The 16,937-nt window shown below is 45.5% G+C and overlaps 1 protein-coding gene across 1 annotated transcript; it reads left to right on the top strand.

The window, feature by feature from the left end:
* Positions 1-5: 5 nt before the first annotated feature.
* On the top strand, positions 6-3,523 carry LOC123402005 (glycolipid transfer protein 1). The gene is made up of 7 exons (XM_045095856.1): positions 6-208; positions 413-540; positions 1,294-1,349; positions 1,497-1,627; positions 1,724-1,859; positions 2,892-3,023; positions 3,113-3,523. The coding sequence occupies exons 2-7, from the start codon at positions 423-425 to the stop codon at positions 3,146-3,148; spliced, it is 609 nt and encodes a 202-aa protein (XP_044951791.1). The 5' UTR covers positions 6-208; positions 413-422; the 3' UTR covers positions 3,149-3,523.
* The last annotated feature ends 13,414 nt before the right edge of the window (positions 3,524-16,937 follow it).

The following is a 16,937-nucleotide window of genomic DNA, read 5'->3' as shown; positions in this document are numbered from 1 at the left end:
CCGGGTCACAGAGATTCCGCGGTAGTAAAAAGAGATCAGTGCGGGGTCGTGGCCTCCACTCGGCATCTTCTTCCTCCCCCACATCGCACTTCCTCCCCTGCTAGATTCCTCCCTCCGCCGACCGGCAGGGCCTCTCTCCTGCAGTTCCCTCGCCCAAGTTCGCACGAGAGAAGGCCAAAAGCACCGCAGTTTGCGAGATCGTGGAGCGGTGAGTTTACTAGCTGCGCTGTGAGTTTCGGATCTGTTTCTTTCTTTCCCGTAAGGTTAGATCAGCGACGGTTTCTTCTCTTTGCATTTGTTGACTTGGGATGGCAGCCCATGCGGTTTTGATCCCATCCTAGTAGTTGTAAGATTATTGCCGGATCAGCGGTTCTGAGCGTGGTGGGTTGATGCATTTTGTTGGTTCTTGCAGGTAGGGGGAGATGGCAGAGACGGTATTCAGCCCGTGTTTGGAAGGGATGAACCATGTCAGGTCGGACAGCGGGGTCATGCTGTCCAAGCCCTTCCTTGATGTCTGCAAGCAAATCTTACCTGTCTTGGGTAACTCCCTCTGCTCCTATTTCCCATGATCAATCCACCTCTTTGTCATGCGTTCTTGGAGTAGTAAACAGCACGAGGCTGGGCTCAGTAGGTGAGGTGCTTTACTGAATTTCTGATTACTTGCCGTGTTTAGTTCAGTAGTAGGTTGGAGTACTAAAATTAATACACATATAACATTGCCGAAACAAGTTGCTCGGCACTACCATCGTCAGTGGACAATTTTTTTTGCTGCCCTTGAGATTTTGTAGTTCTAACTAAGTAGTACGTAACAAATAGGGCTTTCAAACTAGTGTCAACCTTTTTGCTAATTTAGCTTTCAAACTATTTCAACCTTTTTTGCAAAAGTCGTGTTTTGTTTGTGCTGGGTTGCTCCAAATTGTTTGATAGTCCTCCAAATACTATTTGATACATCTGTTACTTGAGCAGAATTTATTTGTGACCTGTGAGAGAACAAGTTAGGTTTGTTGTGGTCCAGTAAAGCCGTCTTTTGTATTCTCAAAGTTTTTGTTGTGTGCTGGTAAATCTTAAAGTTTTCTTGTACCAGTCTGTGCTGTGCTTTTGTAAGTCGAAGCAAGTCCCTAATTGAAAACTTTTGTGTTGGCCCAAACTGCACAGGCCTACATCAAATATCTTCTAGCCTGGCAAGTGTGGCTAACCTTTTGTTTTGGTTGAGTCTTAGTGGTATTTCTGAAACAAGAAATTCCTTCAGTGTGTCTTATTTTCCATTTGTTCTTCTCTGCTTTTGAACACCAGATAAATTTGGTGCTGCTATGGCAATTGTGAAGAGTGATATTGGAGGAAATATCACGGTAAGGATCCTATCTTCAAAAACCTATGAATAAGAATTTACATTTCATGTTAGTAAGTATTGATGTTGTCATGTTTATGTAATAAAGCATATCTGCCTCAGATTGCTATTTCTTTTCCTGATGACTGTCCTCATTCTCTCCTGTCAGAGGTTGGAGAACAAGTACTCTTCAGACCCAGCAAAATATGAGCACTTGTACACCATGGTCCAAGAAGAAGTTGAAAAGAAGACCGCAAAAGGTTCATCAAGCTGCACCAATGGACTTCTATGGCTCACGAGGTTCTTCAATTTCTCTTGCGTAATTTGCCTCTTCTACTGCAGCTTAATTGACATCCCATTGGTGTACTTGTGTTTACTCATAGCTTTTGCCTTCAGGGCCATGGACTTCCTTGTTGAACTGTTCCGTAATCTGCTTGACCATCCAGACTGGACTATGAGTCAAGCATGTACTGATTCATACACAAAAACTCTGAAGAAATGGCATGGCTGGCTCGCCAGCTCCAGTTTTACGGTATAATATTCCACATGTTGAGTCACATAATCGGCACATACATGGTGTCATCATGAACTAAGCAATTATAGTGCTATTCAGTAGCTATTGCTGAAGCACTTGTTATCAGAGGATGGATTATCTAGTTTGCATTTAGTGTCTGAAGAAATATTTCATTATCGTAGATGCATAAAGTAAAGGGACAACTAGTGTTATCCAATTGAAGGCACCATAGATGAATAAACCTTGGCTACTCTTTGTATTTTAAGTTACTGGCCATGTTCCAACTGAAGGCACTGTGGATGCATAAAACATTGGCTATTCTTTGACTCTTTCCTACATTAAGTTGCCCGCCATTGAACAAACAAAATTTAGTCACTGATGGAGTTCTCTTTATCTTCTTTAATACTATTATATGGGGGTTGGTGCCTGTTCATCCAGGCCTCCAACATCCGTTTCCAACATTATTACAGATTCCCTTAAAAAACTGAAACACAATGAAGCTCATTCTTATCAAACCAACTTAACAGCCTCCTGAAAATCTCTAATGCACATGTCATGAAGAAGCATGACTAGGCATATTGTGAAGCCAATTGACTAGTCTGTTGAAATGGTACTGATGGAGGTTATCTAGATCTGTCACGATAGTTCAGGGTAAGCCTAGGCGGAACTCGGATTAGCAAACAGACATAGTCAGACAATAACTTTGGCTTAACATGATCTGTCATACACTTTTAATTGTATCAAAGCACGCATATATTTAGCTGGTTTAGTGATCATAGAGAACGATACATCAGTTTCATTATTAACTGTAGAAGAGCTTTGCTTTGTTGGAGTTTCCTGAGAAGTTTTTTGAGTTAAAAACATGCGACATGAGACTAGTTTGCCAGTTGACTAGTCTGTTGAAATGGTACTTCTGCTATATTATTCTTAGATTTCCTGACGAAACCGGGGCAACATAGCTGTTATTTATTATCATGTTTATACATATTGGTTGGCTTGCCTTCCCTTGTGATTTTTCTTTGATGAATTACTCATATGTGGACATTGCAGGTTGCTATGAAGCTTGCTCCTAACAAAGATAAATTTATGGAGGTAATTAGCGGAACGGGTGACATCAAAGCAGACATTGAGAAATTCTGCACCACCTTTTATCCCTTTCTCAAGGAGAATCATGACTTCCTGGTATGACCTTCATTCATCTGAAGACGGTATTGTTATCTCTGTTGTATGCCTTTAATGACAATCTTCCACCACGTCTACACTTCTTGCAGGCCAGTGTTGGACTCGATGACATGAAGGCTTCTTAATGCAATACACATCGACAATCATCACAGAATATCAAGTCTTGCTATTTTCTCAAATTTTATTGTGGCCAAGAATACACTGTTTTGCATACTGATCTTAAGAAAATTATAGACGAATAATAAGTCTATCAAAACATTTGGGTGTTCATGACCCATATTAGCTACTTACATACAGAATGAAATGAATGGATGCATGGGATCAAAATTAACTTTTGAAGTCGCTTGGTTGTCACCAAGTCGGTCATTTTACCTGTTGATGTAACTGAGAATGCAGAGGATGCAGATATGTGCTGGTCTTGTCGTTCCATTTATAAACTGCTGTAAAAGTGATGAGGCAAGATGCAAATTAAGAGTTTGTTATTGATGCAACTTTTAAAACAGCTGTGAATTAGTAAACATGATAAATCTAGCCTCTTTTGAGCAAATTAGGGAGCAGTTTGATTAAAGTTTGCTATGACTTGGTCACGAGATCGTATGGGTTTCGCCTCTAGTCTATCCCAACTTAAAAAACGCTTTATTGTTGTTGTTGTTGTTGTTGTAGGTAGCAGTTCGATAATGTATTGTCTTTGAAAATTATTGCCTCAGGAAATTAATATATCGCCTCACTTGTGAAGGTTATTTGTTAGCACAGGCAAAGGCAAAGGTTATTCGCCAAAAGAGTTTTTGCAAACAACTTATTCTCTAGCAAGAAAAACACTTCATAGCAAAAGTCGTCTTCTGCTTGCTAGCTCGTGATGAACAGTAACCAGTAAAAAAGTTGAATATTCTTTGTGGTGAACTTTGATGAATATTTTCAAATCTCAATGCTTGTAAAATTTCATCATGAAAGGACATTCATGGAAGTCAAGGCAAAGAAATGGAATCAATACTTCGAAATGCTTTTGAAAATAATACTTTCGGAGCAATGATTTTTTTTTTTTACATGACTTTCATAAATGTCACTTCATGATGAAAATTGTGATCGCTCAACATTGTTCGCACACGACTTCCAAGAGTATTTTATTTTATTTTTTCAATTTTTTGGATTTTACTGTTAACCCAAGCTCAATTTGAGCTCAAGCATTGAGCTCGAGCTGAGAAACACCACATCCAACGTTTGCAACCAATCATTCATCAAAATACGTAGTCGATGTCCACAAAGACACTAGTAATTTGGATATTTTACACCTACATTACAATCATAAACTGGAATGCACAAACGAACACCATCGCCCCCGTGTTGTCTCTTTGGCGGCTCGATGAAGCCATAGCTGGGAGCCCTCTTCCCCCCCTCCCTCAACTTACTGTCGCTGGAGGATGCCGCCAGCTAAGAGCAACTCTAACAGACCCTTCAAAACGTGAAACTACAAATGTAATTTTCAATTCGCGGAAAACGGATTTTAACGATCGGTTCGAGCTAATTTAAACTGTAAATTATTTTTTTGCTTATATTTTTTCTCACATCTTTTTTCTTCCTCTCGCCCTTGTCCATGATTAACTAAATTCGCTCCTAAAAGCCGACGAAGAACACATGAAGCGGCCAAATACAGAGTCGCCGACGTCCAGGATGGCTCGCAAAAACCGACCGTCGTGGTACCTGGCTAGCTCCGGTCGTCGAATCCATCCGGGAGCTAGCTAGCTAGCTAGCTCCTTCGTCGTCGAATCCATCCACGAGCTAGCTAGCTAGCTAGCCCCGGTTGCCAATCCATCCAAGAGCTAGCTAGCTCTGGTTGCCAATCCATCGAGGAGCGACGACCGGGGGTGGACGGGCGACGGCTCGGGACAGACTAGACGGCGGCCGGAGACAGACGGGGGACGGCGGCCAGGGACGGACGGAGCGACGTCCGAGGCGGCGCACGGCGGACGCAGAAGTTTTCGTGGCAATTGGGCTCCCGCCAACTGCTTTCTCTCGATAAAAGGCATCGTAGAAGCGTACACGAAAATTGTGTTTTCGCGGATCGGAAAGAGCTTTTTACCGCGTCCCGCAAAAATATTTACAGGTTCGACGCGTTTGCGGGTACTCATCGGGTAACTTTTTTCGTGTGGACCCGTATTTTGGCAGTTATTTTATGGATCGGAGCATTATACGGGGTCTGCTAGAGATGCTCAGGCCCTTTAAAACGTGAAACTGCAAACGTGGTTTTCAGTTCGCGGAGAACGCATTTTAAGGGTCGGTTCCAGCAACGGCCAAACTGAACCCTTAAACTTAAACTGTAAATCAAATTTTCGCTTATATTTTTTTCCCACATCTTCTTCTTCCTCTCGTCCGTGTCCATATTCAACTAAATTCGCTCCTAAAAGCCTACGAAGAACACACGAAGCGACCAAATAGAGAGCCGTTGACGTTCAGAACGACTTGCGCGAATCCATCCAGGAGCTAGCTAGCTAGCTCCGGTTGCCAATCCATCCACGAGCTAGCTAGCTCCGGTTGCCAATCCATCTAGGAGCAACTGCCGGGCCGGACGGGCGACGGCCAGGGGCGGACGGGCAACGGCCGTGGACGGACGGGACGGCGGCCGGGCACGGGTGGGTGACGTCTTGGGCGGTGCATGCTGGACGTGGACGGCGGACACGGAAGTTTCTGCGGCACTTGGGCTCCCGCCAACTGCTTTCTTTCGATACAGGGCACCTTAGAAGCGGACGCGAAAACTGTGTTTTTGCAGATCGGGAGGAGCTTTTTACCGTGCCTCGCAAAAATATTTACGGGTCCGACGCGTTTGCGGGGTCTGAAAGCATCTCTAACAGACCCCGTATAAAGCCAACCCGCAAAAGTCATTTACAGTTCGCGAAAAAAGGGTTTTACGGGCCGGCGCGGGTGTGTACAGAGTCACACCCCGCAAATTGGACCCGTAAAAAGGATATTCGCAGAAGATGCTTTTTTACGGGTCGGTAATGTGGGGTCTGCTCGGGCGCCACCGCGTCGACCCGCAAACCAAAGACCCCGTAAATCAGAATTACTAATGTGCAATATAAGTAAAATGTCAATATTACAATACAATAATCATCCAAAGTACAATAATTATTGAAATAATCGAAGCAAACTAAATAATTCAATACAAAACTTGTCTCAATATACAAATCACACATGAATGAAATGAAAATGAATGGAAAAATGGAATGTGTTACTGCCCAGTCCTTTGCCAATAGTGCTCAATGAGATCCTTGTGAAGTTGACAGTGGGTGTTTGCATTTTCAATCTCCGTGTAGGTGTGAAGAAAAGCTCTAGTTCGGTTAGGGTCTCTAGCTAGTTTCACACGGCTATGCACATTGTCATAGAAGAACTCCAAGTTCATGCCTCTCTCATCTTCGAGAATCATATTGTGAAGAATAACACAACATGTCATGATGTTTTTCAAGGATCGCTTGTCCCAAAACCGAGCAGGAACAATGGCAAACCTAGATTGCAAAACTCCAAATGCTCTTTCAATGTATTTTTGGACTGCCTCTTGTGCCCTTGTGAATTTAGACTCTTTCCTGCTTTGGGGGTCTTTGATGCTCTTCACAAATGTGCACCAAAAAGGGTATATACCATCTGCAAGATAGTACCCTTTTGTGTATTCATGCCCATTGATAGTGTAGTTGCAAGCTGGAGCATCACCACTAGCAAGTCTAGCAAGCAAATGAGACCGTTGCAACACATCGATATCATTGAGAGTACCTGACATACCAAAAAAGAAATGCCAAATCCATAAATCATGTAAAGCTACGCCCTCTAGCACAATTGTCGCATCATGAGATTTGCCACAATACATTCCCTGCCATGCCTTTCGGCAAATTTTCCAAGTCCAATGCATACAATCTATGCTTTCTGGCATGCTAAGCCAACCTCTTCTTTCATTAAATGCCATCAATTTTTTTGTGTCTTCCTCATTCGGTGCCCGAAGATATTCAGGGCCAAAGACACAGACGATCACCTTGGCAAACCTACGCATTGACTCAATTGTACCATCTTTCCCAAAGCGAAGGTACTCATCGGTATAGTCAGCCGGAACACCATATGAAATTACCCGCATAGCTGCCGAGATTTTTTGATATGCACTAAATCCCTTCAAGCCCGTGACATTTCTTCTTTGAGTAAAATATCGACAATTGGCCTCGCCGGCTTGAATTTTTTTTACAAAGAGGGATCTGCGCATACGGTACCTTCTCTAGAAGAGGTGCGGCAGATATGTTGGATTGTCCGCGAAGAAGTCTTGCATTAGCATCTCATTCCCGAGATGAAGATTTCGAGGAATGCAAAGACGGCCCACGGATGATCCTCGCCGCCTCTTTCTGTTCTTGTCTCCATGCTCCTTCACGGCAAGGGCCATCACCAAACTCTGCTGGCGAAATGTGAGAAGCATCGTCTCAACATCCAAGTCATCTGAATCGGATGAATCCTCGAGCAAAAACTTCTCGCACAGGCTCAACTCCATCTCCGGCGGTGGCTCTCAAGGCGCGTTGGTTTGGCGGATCCGGGAGAGCCGGTGCAACGGCTCGTCGGAAGAGGGCACAGGTGCCCCCGCGACGCGATTCAGCCTGCAGATTTGGCAGAATCTCCGACGGTGGCAGGCGGAACCAATGGTGGGGCGGTGACGGAAGGGGGTGGGGAAAGGGCGCGAGCTGAAATGTCCCTCCCACCAACCACTTTCCTAGGATACAGGGCACCGTATAGGCGAGGCGGAAACCTGTGTTTTCGTGGGTTAGGGTGGGCATTTTGCCGCACCCCTCAAAAAAATTTACAGGTCGGACGCGTTTGCGGGGTCTGATCGGGCAACATTTTCTGCACACACCCGTATTTTGATGGTTATTTTGCGGGTCGGGACATGGGGTCTGCTAGAGATGCTTTGATCGGGTAACTTTTTTCGTATGGTCCCATATTTTGGCAGTTATTTTACGGGTCGTGGCATTATATAGGGTGTGGTAGATATGCTCTAAGCCCATGCAATGGACGATGGGGGCGGGGCCTTTGGGCCAGTTCTTTTATTGGCTTCTAGAATAAGCTGGAATAAACTACCCCCTACCCAACTTATCCTAGAAGCCTAATCAAATTTATGTTTTTAGAAGTCTACTAATTAAGACTTGACTACTAGGCTTCTAAAAAAATATTTTTGGTTGGGCTTCTAGAATAAGCTGGGTGGGGGAAGCTTATTCTAGAAGCTCAAAAAAGCCACCAAAAGAACTCGCCCTTTCTCTCGCTCGGGGGAAGGCATGCGAGATGGGGGAAGCTCGACCCCATTTGGTGTAGGACCTGGCAGCTGTTGCGCGGTAGCGTGCTCGAAGAGCTTCGGCTAGTGGCTCCTCTTTAGCGTCTAGGACGGGGTGGCAGCCCCCCTTCTACCATAGATGGCTTCCTCGCGTCTGCATTGACCGACTGTTGGTGGGAGCTTCAGCGGTGGCTCGTCTTCGGCCAGATCCGGCCCTCCCGTGTCAGTTGTGGCGGATAGGGACTTCGGTGATGGATCTGATGTTGCAGTCGTGATGGACTTGATTCAACGGGTGTCCCAGCTCTCGTGCTCGTCTGATGCAACGTCGGGGTACATCGATAGTGGGAGCCTGATGATGGCCCGGCTTGGCAGCCGATGAGATTTGAGGTGGCTCATGTGCGTCGACAATGGGGTTGCTGCACTGAAGGATCGATAGAAGATGTGTCTAGAGGGGGGAATAAACTACTTGTCAAGATAAAAATCTAGCCTAACCTAATTTCTAGGAGGGCAGAAATCTAGCAGTTGTACCAAGTCTAAGTCATCCTACACATGCAGTTCTAAGAGTATGCAGCGGAAAGTAAGACATGCAAGTGTAATGTAGAGGAGTAAGGTAGGGAGATCAAACACGTGAGGTTGACACGATGATTTTTGGCATGGTTCCTATAGGTGTTGCTATCGTACGACCATGTTAGTGGAGACTTCAACCCACAAAGGGTAACGACTGCGAGAGTCCACGGAGGGTCCACAAAGAAGCGGTCTTGTCTATCCCACCACGGCTTACGTCCAAGAAGGACTAGCCTTACTCACGGTAGATCTTCGGTAAGTAGGCGATCTCATTGCCCTTACAAACATCTTGGTTCAACTCGACCACACGAAGTAGGAGGCTCCTAAGCGACACCTAACCAATCTAGGAGGCTCCACCCTCCAAAAGGTAATAGATGTGGTAGATCAATGAACTCCTTGCTCTTGTGCTTGTCAAGTTAGTCTCCTCAACACAAATCACTCTCTCATAGAATATGCATGGGTAGGAGAGTTTGATTTGGTGGAAAACAGTTTGGGGAGGCTAGAGATCAAGTTTCGAATGATTAGATTGGAATATCTTGGTCTCAACACATGAGTAGGTGGTTCTCTCTCAAAAAATGGATCTGGAAATAAAGTGTGTGTTCTGAGTGCTTCTCCCACGAATGAGAGGTGGGTGAAGGGGTATATAGGAAGCAGCCAAAATCCTACCGTTATACAAAAAAGAGCAAACTCGATGACACCGAAGTGGACAACTCGGTGGTACCGACTAGTACGAAAGGTCTGAACTTTTGAATCTCGGTGAGACCAATATATAGAACTCGGTGGCACCGAAAAGGTGACTAACGGTCAGATGGCCAAACTCGGTGGCACCGATACTCAAACTCGGAAATTCCGATTTTGTGTATCTTGGCTATAGGATGTTGGTCACACTGAACTCGGTAGCATCGATGCAGTTTCGGTTGCACCGATTTGGTGGAAATGGCTAGGGTTCTGTCTGAGGTTCAAACTCTGTGGGTCCGATGTGGAAATGTTGGTGACAACGAATTTGTGAATGTGGCACTTGACAGAGTGGATATGTGGGAAAATGACTGAGTGTTTTGGTGGCTAACTTTGAGCATTTGAGCAATCAGTTCATTTTACTACCTCACCCCGTTTTAATAGTATTGGTTTTCCTATTGACTCAAAAGTGATTTCTCATAAATATAAAATGAAGAGTCTTCTAGCTTGAAGCTTGAGCCAATATTATTCCTTTCTTGCATCCAGGGTGTCTCCACATAAACCTTTAGCCAATGCTCTCTATGGACTTTTCCTGAAATATCTAGGTAAAATTGTTAGTCCAAGAGACAATGTATATTGTCATGAATTATCAAAATCATCAAGGGAGCATATGTGCTTTCATGCACGAAGGTGTATTGTCCAATGCTACATCCCCAACGTATCTATAATGTTTCCTTGTTCCATGCTGTTATATTATCATTCTTGGATGTTTTACAATCATTTTACTACAACTTTATATTATTTTTGGTACTAACCTATTAATGATTGAAAAATTGCACAAGTTCTTGTTTCACACTTTGATTTCTATGAATTAATTAGAAATTGTCAAAAAAAACGCAAAAGGAGCCTTGTTGGAGCAGGACTCTGACTCTCATGAAATCTGTGCACAAACAGTTTTTAGAGATCGTCAGTTTGACCCACCAAGACGGCATCACATAGAAAAAGATAAAACTAGGAAAGAGTGGGGATTTGATGGAAATGATTTTGGACTATTAATTCGTCCAAAACGGAGTTCGTATGTGATCTGGCGACATGTTTTACTGAAGGAAAATATCTGATTACGGAATCATGAGAATTGTTGACATGATTGAGTCCAACTCTTAACATATCTGATATATTCGACCAAGGCACGACTTTGGAGACTCGTGAGGGTTGTGAGGAGCCCCTAGGACAGTTCTAGAGGTGCCCAAGAGCCATTGGATTAAGGATCCATCCATCGGATGGCCTTAGAGCACCATAGAGGCACATATAAGGAGAGAAAACCCTAATTTTGGTAGAGCCACCAAGAGCCACGAATATGCCTCTCCTTTGGCAGCCGCCAAGAAGGGGAGAGGCTCCTCCATTGCAGCACCAAGACCAAGTAATAAGGAGGGGCAAGGGGCCGCTGCCCGTCGCCGGTGCCGTGGCCGCCATCGCCTCCATCTCTTCGGGGCTGCACCTCTCCATCAACAAATCTCTTTTTCTCACCATGATAATGTGTGAGTAATCCCCCTCGGGGCTGAGGGTATGTACTAGTAGCTATGTGTTTAATCTCTCTCTCTCTCTCGTGTTCTTGAGATGGCACGATCTTGATGTATCGCGAGCTTTATTTATATAGAAGAATCATATGGAGTTTTCCCCTCTCTAACTTCTGGTGATGAATTGAGTTTTCCCTTTATAGTTTTCTTATCGGATTGAGTCTTTAAGGATTTGAGAACACTTGATGTATGTCTTGCGATGGGACATCTGTGGTGACAATGGGATGTTGTATTGATCCACTTGATGTATGTTTTGGTGATCAACTTGCGAGTTCCATGACCTTGGGAATCTATGCATAGGGTTTGGCACATGTTTCGTCTTGGCTTTTCGGTAGAAACTTTGGGGCACTCTTTGAAGTATGCCCTTACAATCTCCCCCTTTTTGGTGGATTGATGACAAAACGGGATTTGCATAGAGGGATTTGAATAGAGGATAAACCTGAGATAGAATGCAACCCCCACAGTCTACAGAATATAGGCAGGCTCCCCTAAGTGTGTGCACTATTTAAGTATGCTTTTGGAATGAAAAGTGCACACACTATGATCAACGCTGCCCCTATATTTTATAGATAGACACTACTTGCATATAAGAGACAACTGAGAGAATATAGCTATAGGAAGTGAAGTGAGCATGATCATAAGGGCACAGTTTAAGCAGCTCACGAAATTTAAGACACATGATAAAGCTAAGGTAGCATATGTCTCACACCATATGACATAGTCTCACAGGAGTCTCACACACATTAAAAACGCAAACCAACAAGTTCCATACCACACAACTTAGTCTTCTAAGCAAAGCAAAAGATAAACGAGATCACGAGTGAAAAGATGAGCAATGAAAGAACACTTGTGATACGCAAATCCCAAAACTCTCCCCCTTTGGCAGCAAGACGCAAAAAAAGGCAGAGAAGACACATCAGTACTCAGCAGACTCAGAGCTGTGTTGAACGGTACCAGGAGGAGCACGAGAGCGAGGTAACTCAACATTGGAATCCCATGGGCAGTGGCGAGCATGTTGGAAATATGCCCTAGAGGCAATAATAAAATGGTTATTATCATATTTCCTTGTTCATGATAATCGTCTATTCTTCATGCTATAATTGTATTAACAGGAAAAAGTAATACATGTGTGAATAAATAGATCACAATGTGTCCCTAGCAAGCCTCTAGTTGGCTAGCTCGTTGATTAATAGATGATCATGGTTTCCTGATCATGGACATTGGATGTCATTGATAACGGGATCACATCATTAGGAGAATGACGTGATGGACAACACCCAATCCTAAGCTTAGCACTAGATCGTGTCGTTCGTATTCTAAAGCTTTTCTAATGTCAAGTATCTTTTCCTTAGACCGTGAGATTGTGCAACTCCCGGATACCGTAGGAGTGCTTTGGGTGTATCAAACGTCACAACGTAACTGGGTGACTATAAAGGTGCACTACGGGTATCTCTGAAAGTATCTGTTGGGTTGGTACGAATCGAGATCGGGATTTGTCACTCCGTGTGACGGAGAGGTATCTCTGGGCCCACTCGATAGAAAATCATCATAATGAGCTCAATATGACTAAGGAGTTAGTCACGGTATTATGTGCTACGGAACGAGTAAAGAGACTTGCCAGTAAAGAGATTGAACAAGGTATAGGGATACCGACGATCGAATCTCGGGCAAGTTCTATACCGATAGACAAATGGAATTGTATACGGGATTGATTGAATCCTTGACATCGTGGTTCATCCGATGAGATCATCGTGGAACATGTGGGAGCCACCATGGGTATCCAGACCCCGCTGATGGTTATTGGCCGGAGAGGTGTCTCGGTCATGTCTGCATGCCTCCTGAACCCGTAGAGTCTACACACTTAAGGTTCGATGACGCTAGGGTTATAGAGAATTGTTATACGAGGTTACCGAAGGTTGTTCGGAGTCCTGGATGAGATCCCATACGTCACGAGGAGCTCCGGAATGGTCCGGGGGTAAAGATTGATATATATGGTGGATGGGTTTGGATGCCGGAAATGTTTCGGGCACCACCGACAACGTGCCGGGACTACCGGAAGGGTCCCGAGGGCCCACCAGGAGGGGCCACCAGCCCCGGGAGGCTACATGGGCCAAATGTGAGAGGGAACCAGCCCCTAGGTGGGCTGGTGCGTCCCCCCACACCCAGCCCAAGGCGAACAAGAGGGGAAGGAGGGGAAACCCTAGGCGCTGGTGGGCCTAAGGCCCACCTAGGGGTGCGCCACCCCCTCTCCTCCCGTGGCCGCCGGCCAGCCCCTCCCATCTAGGCTGCTGCACCCTTTGGGGGTGGGAACCCTAAAGGGTGCGCCCCCTCCCCTTTCCCCTATATATAGTGGAGGTTTTGGTCATTGGAGACACGCAATTCTTTCTCTCTCGGCGCAACCCTGCTTCTCCTCTCCCTCCTCTCCCACGGTGCTTGGCGAAGCCCTGCCGGGAGACCTCGCAGCTCCACCACCACCACGCCGTCGTGCTGCTGGAGCTCTTCCCCAACCTCTCCCTCCTCCTTGCTAGATCAAGGTGCGGGAGACGTCACTGGGCTGCACGTGTGTTGAATGCGGAGGTGTTGTGGTTCGGCACTAGATCGGAATCACACCGCGATTTATGACTCCATCAACCGCGTTCTAGCAACGCTTCCACTTATTGATCTTCAAATGTACGAAGATGCTCTTACCCCTCTCTCGTTGCTGGTTTCTCCATAGGAAGATCCATGTATGGCGTAGGAAAATTTTGAATTTTTGCTACGTTACCCTACAGTGGCATCCGAGCCAGGTTTTCTATGCGTAGATTCTTTGCAGGAGTAGAACACAAAGGTTGTGGGCGCTGATTTTTGTCAGTTGCTTACCACTACTAGTCTTATTCCTTTTCGGCGGTATTGTGGGATGAAGCAGCCCGGACCGACATTACACGTACGCTTACGTGAGACAGGTTCCACCGCCTGACATGCACATGGTGCATAAGGTGGCTAGCGGGTGATTGTCTCTCCTACTCTAGCCGGATTGGATTTGATGAAAAGGGTCCTTATGAAGGGTAAATAGCTTTGGCAAATCAACATTGTGGCTGTCACGTAGGTAAGAAGGCTTTCTTGCTAGAAACCCAAATCAGCCACGTAAAACTTGCAACAACAATTAGAGGACGTCTAACTTGTTTTTGCAGGGTATGACATGTGATGTGATATGGCCAAAGGATGTGATGTTACATGTGTGATGTATGAGATGATCATGTTCTTGTAATAGGATTCACGACTTGCATGTCGATGAGTATGACAACCAGCAGGAGCCATAAGAGTTGTCTTAATTTATTGTATGAGATGCAACGCCATGTGTTTACTAATTTTTCTTCATTGCTAATGATGACCCACAAGTATAGGGGATCAATTGTAGTCCTTTTGATAAGTAAGAGTGTGGAACCCAACGAGGAGCAGAAGGATCTGACAAGTGGTTTTCAGCAAGGTAAAATCTGCAGGCACTGAAATTGTCGGTAACAAGTGATTGTGTGGTGAGATGATTCGTAGAAAGCAACAAGTAACAAAAGTAGCAACGGTGCAGAAAAGTGGCCCAATCCCTTTTGTAGCAAGGGACAAGCCTGGACAAAGTCTTATAGGAGGAAAAACGCTCCCGAGGACACACGGGAATTTCTGTCATGCTAGTTTTCATCATGTTCATATGATTCGCATTCGTTACTTTGATAGTTTGATATGTGGGTGGACCGGCGCTTGGGTACTGCCCTTACTTGGACAAGCATCCCACTTATGATTAACCCCTCTCGCAAGCATCCGCAACTACGAAAGAAGAATTAAGACAAAGTCTAACCATAGCATTAAACTAGTGGATCCAAATCAGCCCCTTATGAAGCAAACGCATAAACTAGGGTTTAAGCTTCTGTCACTCTAGCAACCCATCATCTACTTACTACTTCCCAATGCCTTCCTCTAGGCCCAAATAATGGTGAAGTGTTATGTAGTCGACGTTCACATAACACCACTAGAGAAAAACAACATACAACATATCAAAATACCGAACGAATACCAAATTCACATGACTACTATTAGCATGACTTATCCCATGTCCTCAGGAACAAAAGTAACTACTCACAAAGCATAATCATATTCATGACCAGAGAGGTAATGAGTAGCATCAAGGATCTGAACATAAACTCTTCCACCAAATAATCCAACTAGCATCAACTACAAAGAGTAATCAACACTACTAGCAACCTTACAAGTACCAATCGGAGTCACGAGACGGAGATTGGTTACAAGTGATGAACTAGGGTTTGGAGATGAGACGGTGCTGATGAAGATGTTGATGGTGATGAGTCCCCTCCGATGAGAGGAGTGTTGGTGATGACGATGGCGACGATTTCCCCCTCTGGGAGGGAAGTTTCCGCGACAGGATCGTCCTGTCGGAGCTATAGATTGGTTCTGCTCAAGTTCCGCCTCGTAGCGGCGGGGAATCCACGAAAAAGCCCCTCTTTGAGTTTTTCCTGGACGAAACCCTTCATATAGCAGAAGAGGGGGGGGCAGTGGGCCAGCAGCCTGCCCACAAGCCCTCTTGGCGCGGCCAGGGGGTGGCCGTGCCAAGCAGGCTTGTGGCCACCTGCTGGCGCTTCTTCGGCCCAGTATTTTTTTATAAATCCGGAAAAAAATCCTCGTTGATTTTTACGGCGTTTGGAGTTGCGCAGAATAGGTATCTCAACTTTGCTCCTTTTTCAGGCCAGAATTCCAGCTGCCGGCATTCTCCCTCTTCATGTAAACCTTGCAAAATAAGAGAGAAAAGGCATAAGTATTGTACCGTGAAGTGAAATAACAGCCCAAGAAGCGATAAATATCAACATGAAAACATGATGCAAAATGGACGTATCAGCTAAAGGTTAGTTGTAGTAGTAGTAGTAGTAATAGTTGGCGTGACAACTTCACGGAGACACAATGATGGAGATCATGGTGTCACGCCGGTGACAATGATGATCATGTGATGCCCGAATATGGAGATCGTGTTGGGGAACGTCGCATGGGAAACAAAAAAATTCCTACGCGCACGAAGACCTATCATGGTGATGTCCATCTACGAGGGGGATTTCAGATCTACGTACCCTTGTAGATCGCACAACAGAAGCATTAATAAACGCAGTTGATGTAGTGGAACATCCTCACGTCCCTCGATCCGTCCCACGAACCGTCCCACGAACCGTCCCGAGATCCGTCGCACGATCCGCTCCGATCTAGTGCCGAACGGACGACACCTCCGCGTTCAGCACACGTACAGCTCGATGATGATCTCGTCCCTCTTGATCCAGCAAGAGATACAGACAGGTAGATGAGTTCTCCAGCAGCGTGACGACGCTCCGGAGGTTAGTGGTGATCTAATCTCACAAGGGCTCCGCCCGAGCTCCACAGAAACGCGATCTAGAGGAAAACCCATGGAGGTATGTGGTCGGGCTGCCGTGGCAATGTTGTCTCAAATCAGCCCTAACACCTCTGTATATATAGGTGGGAGGGGAGGGGCCTAGCCTTGAGGCTCAAGGATCCCCAAGGGGGTCGGCCGAAGGGTGGGAGGAGGAATCCTCCTCCAATCCTAGTCCAACTAGGATTGGAAGGTGGAGTCCTTCCCTTCCTTCCCACTTCCCCTTTTTTTTCTCTTTGATTTTCTCTTATCCTGCGCAGGGGCCTTCTTGGGCTTGCCCACCAGCCCACTAAGGGCTGGTGTGGCACCACTAAGGCCTATGGGCTTCCCCGGGGTGGGCTGCCCCCCCGGTGAACATCCAGAACCCATTCGTCACTCTCGGTACATTCCCGGTA

The sequence above is a fragment of the Hordeum vulgare genome, chromosome 6H (assembly GCF_904849725.1).
Source record: "Hordeum vulgare subsp. vulgare chromosome 6H, MorexV3_pseudomolecules_assembly, whole genome shotgun sequence".
NCBI classification, from domain to species: domain Eukaryota; kingdom Viridiplantae; phylum Streptophyta; class Magnoliopsida; order Poales; family Poaceae; genus Hordeum; species Hordeum vulgare.
Note: the sequence above shows the minus strand (reverse complement) of the source record. Positions and strands in the feature narration are given on the sequence as shown.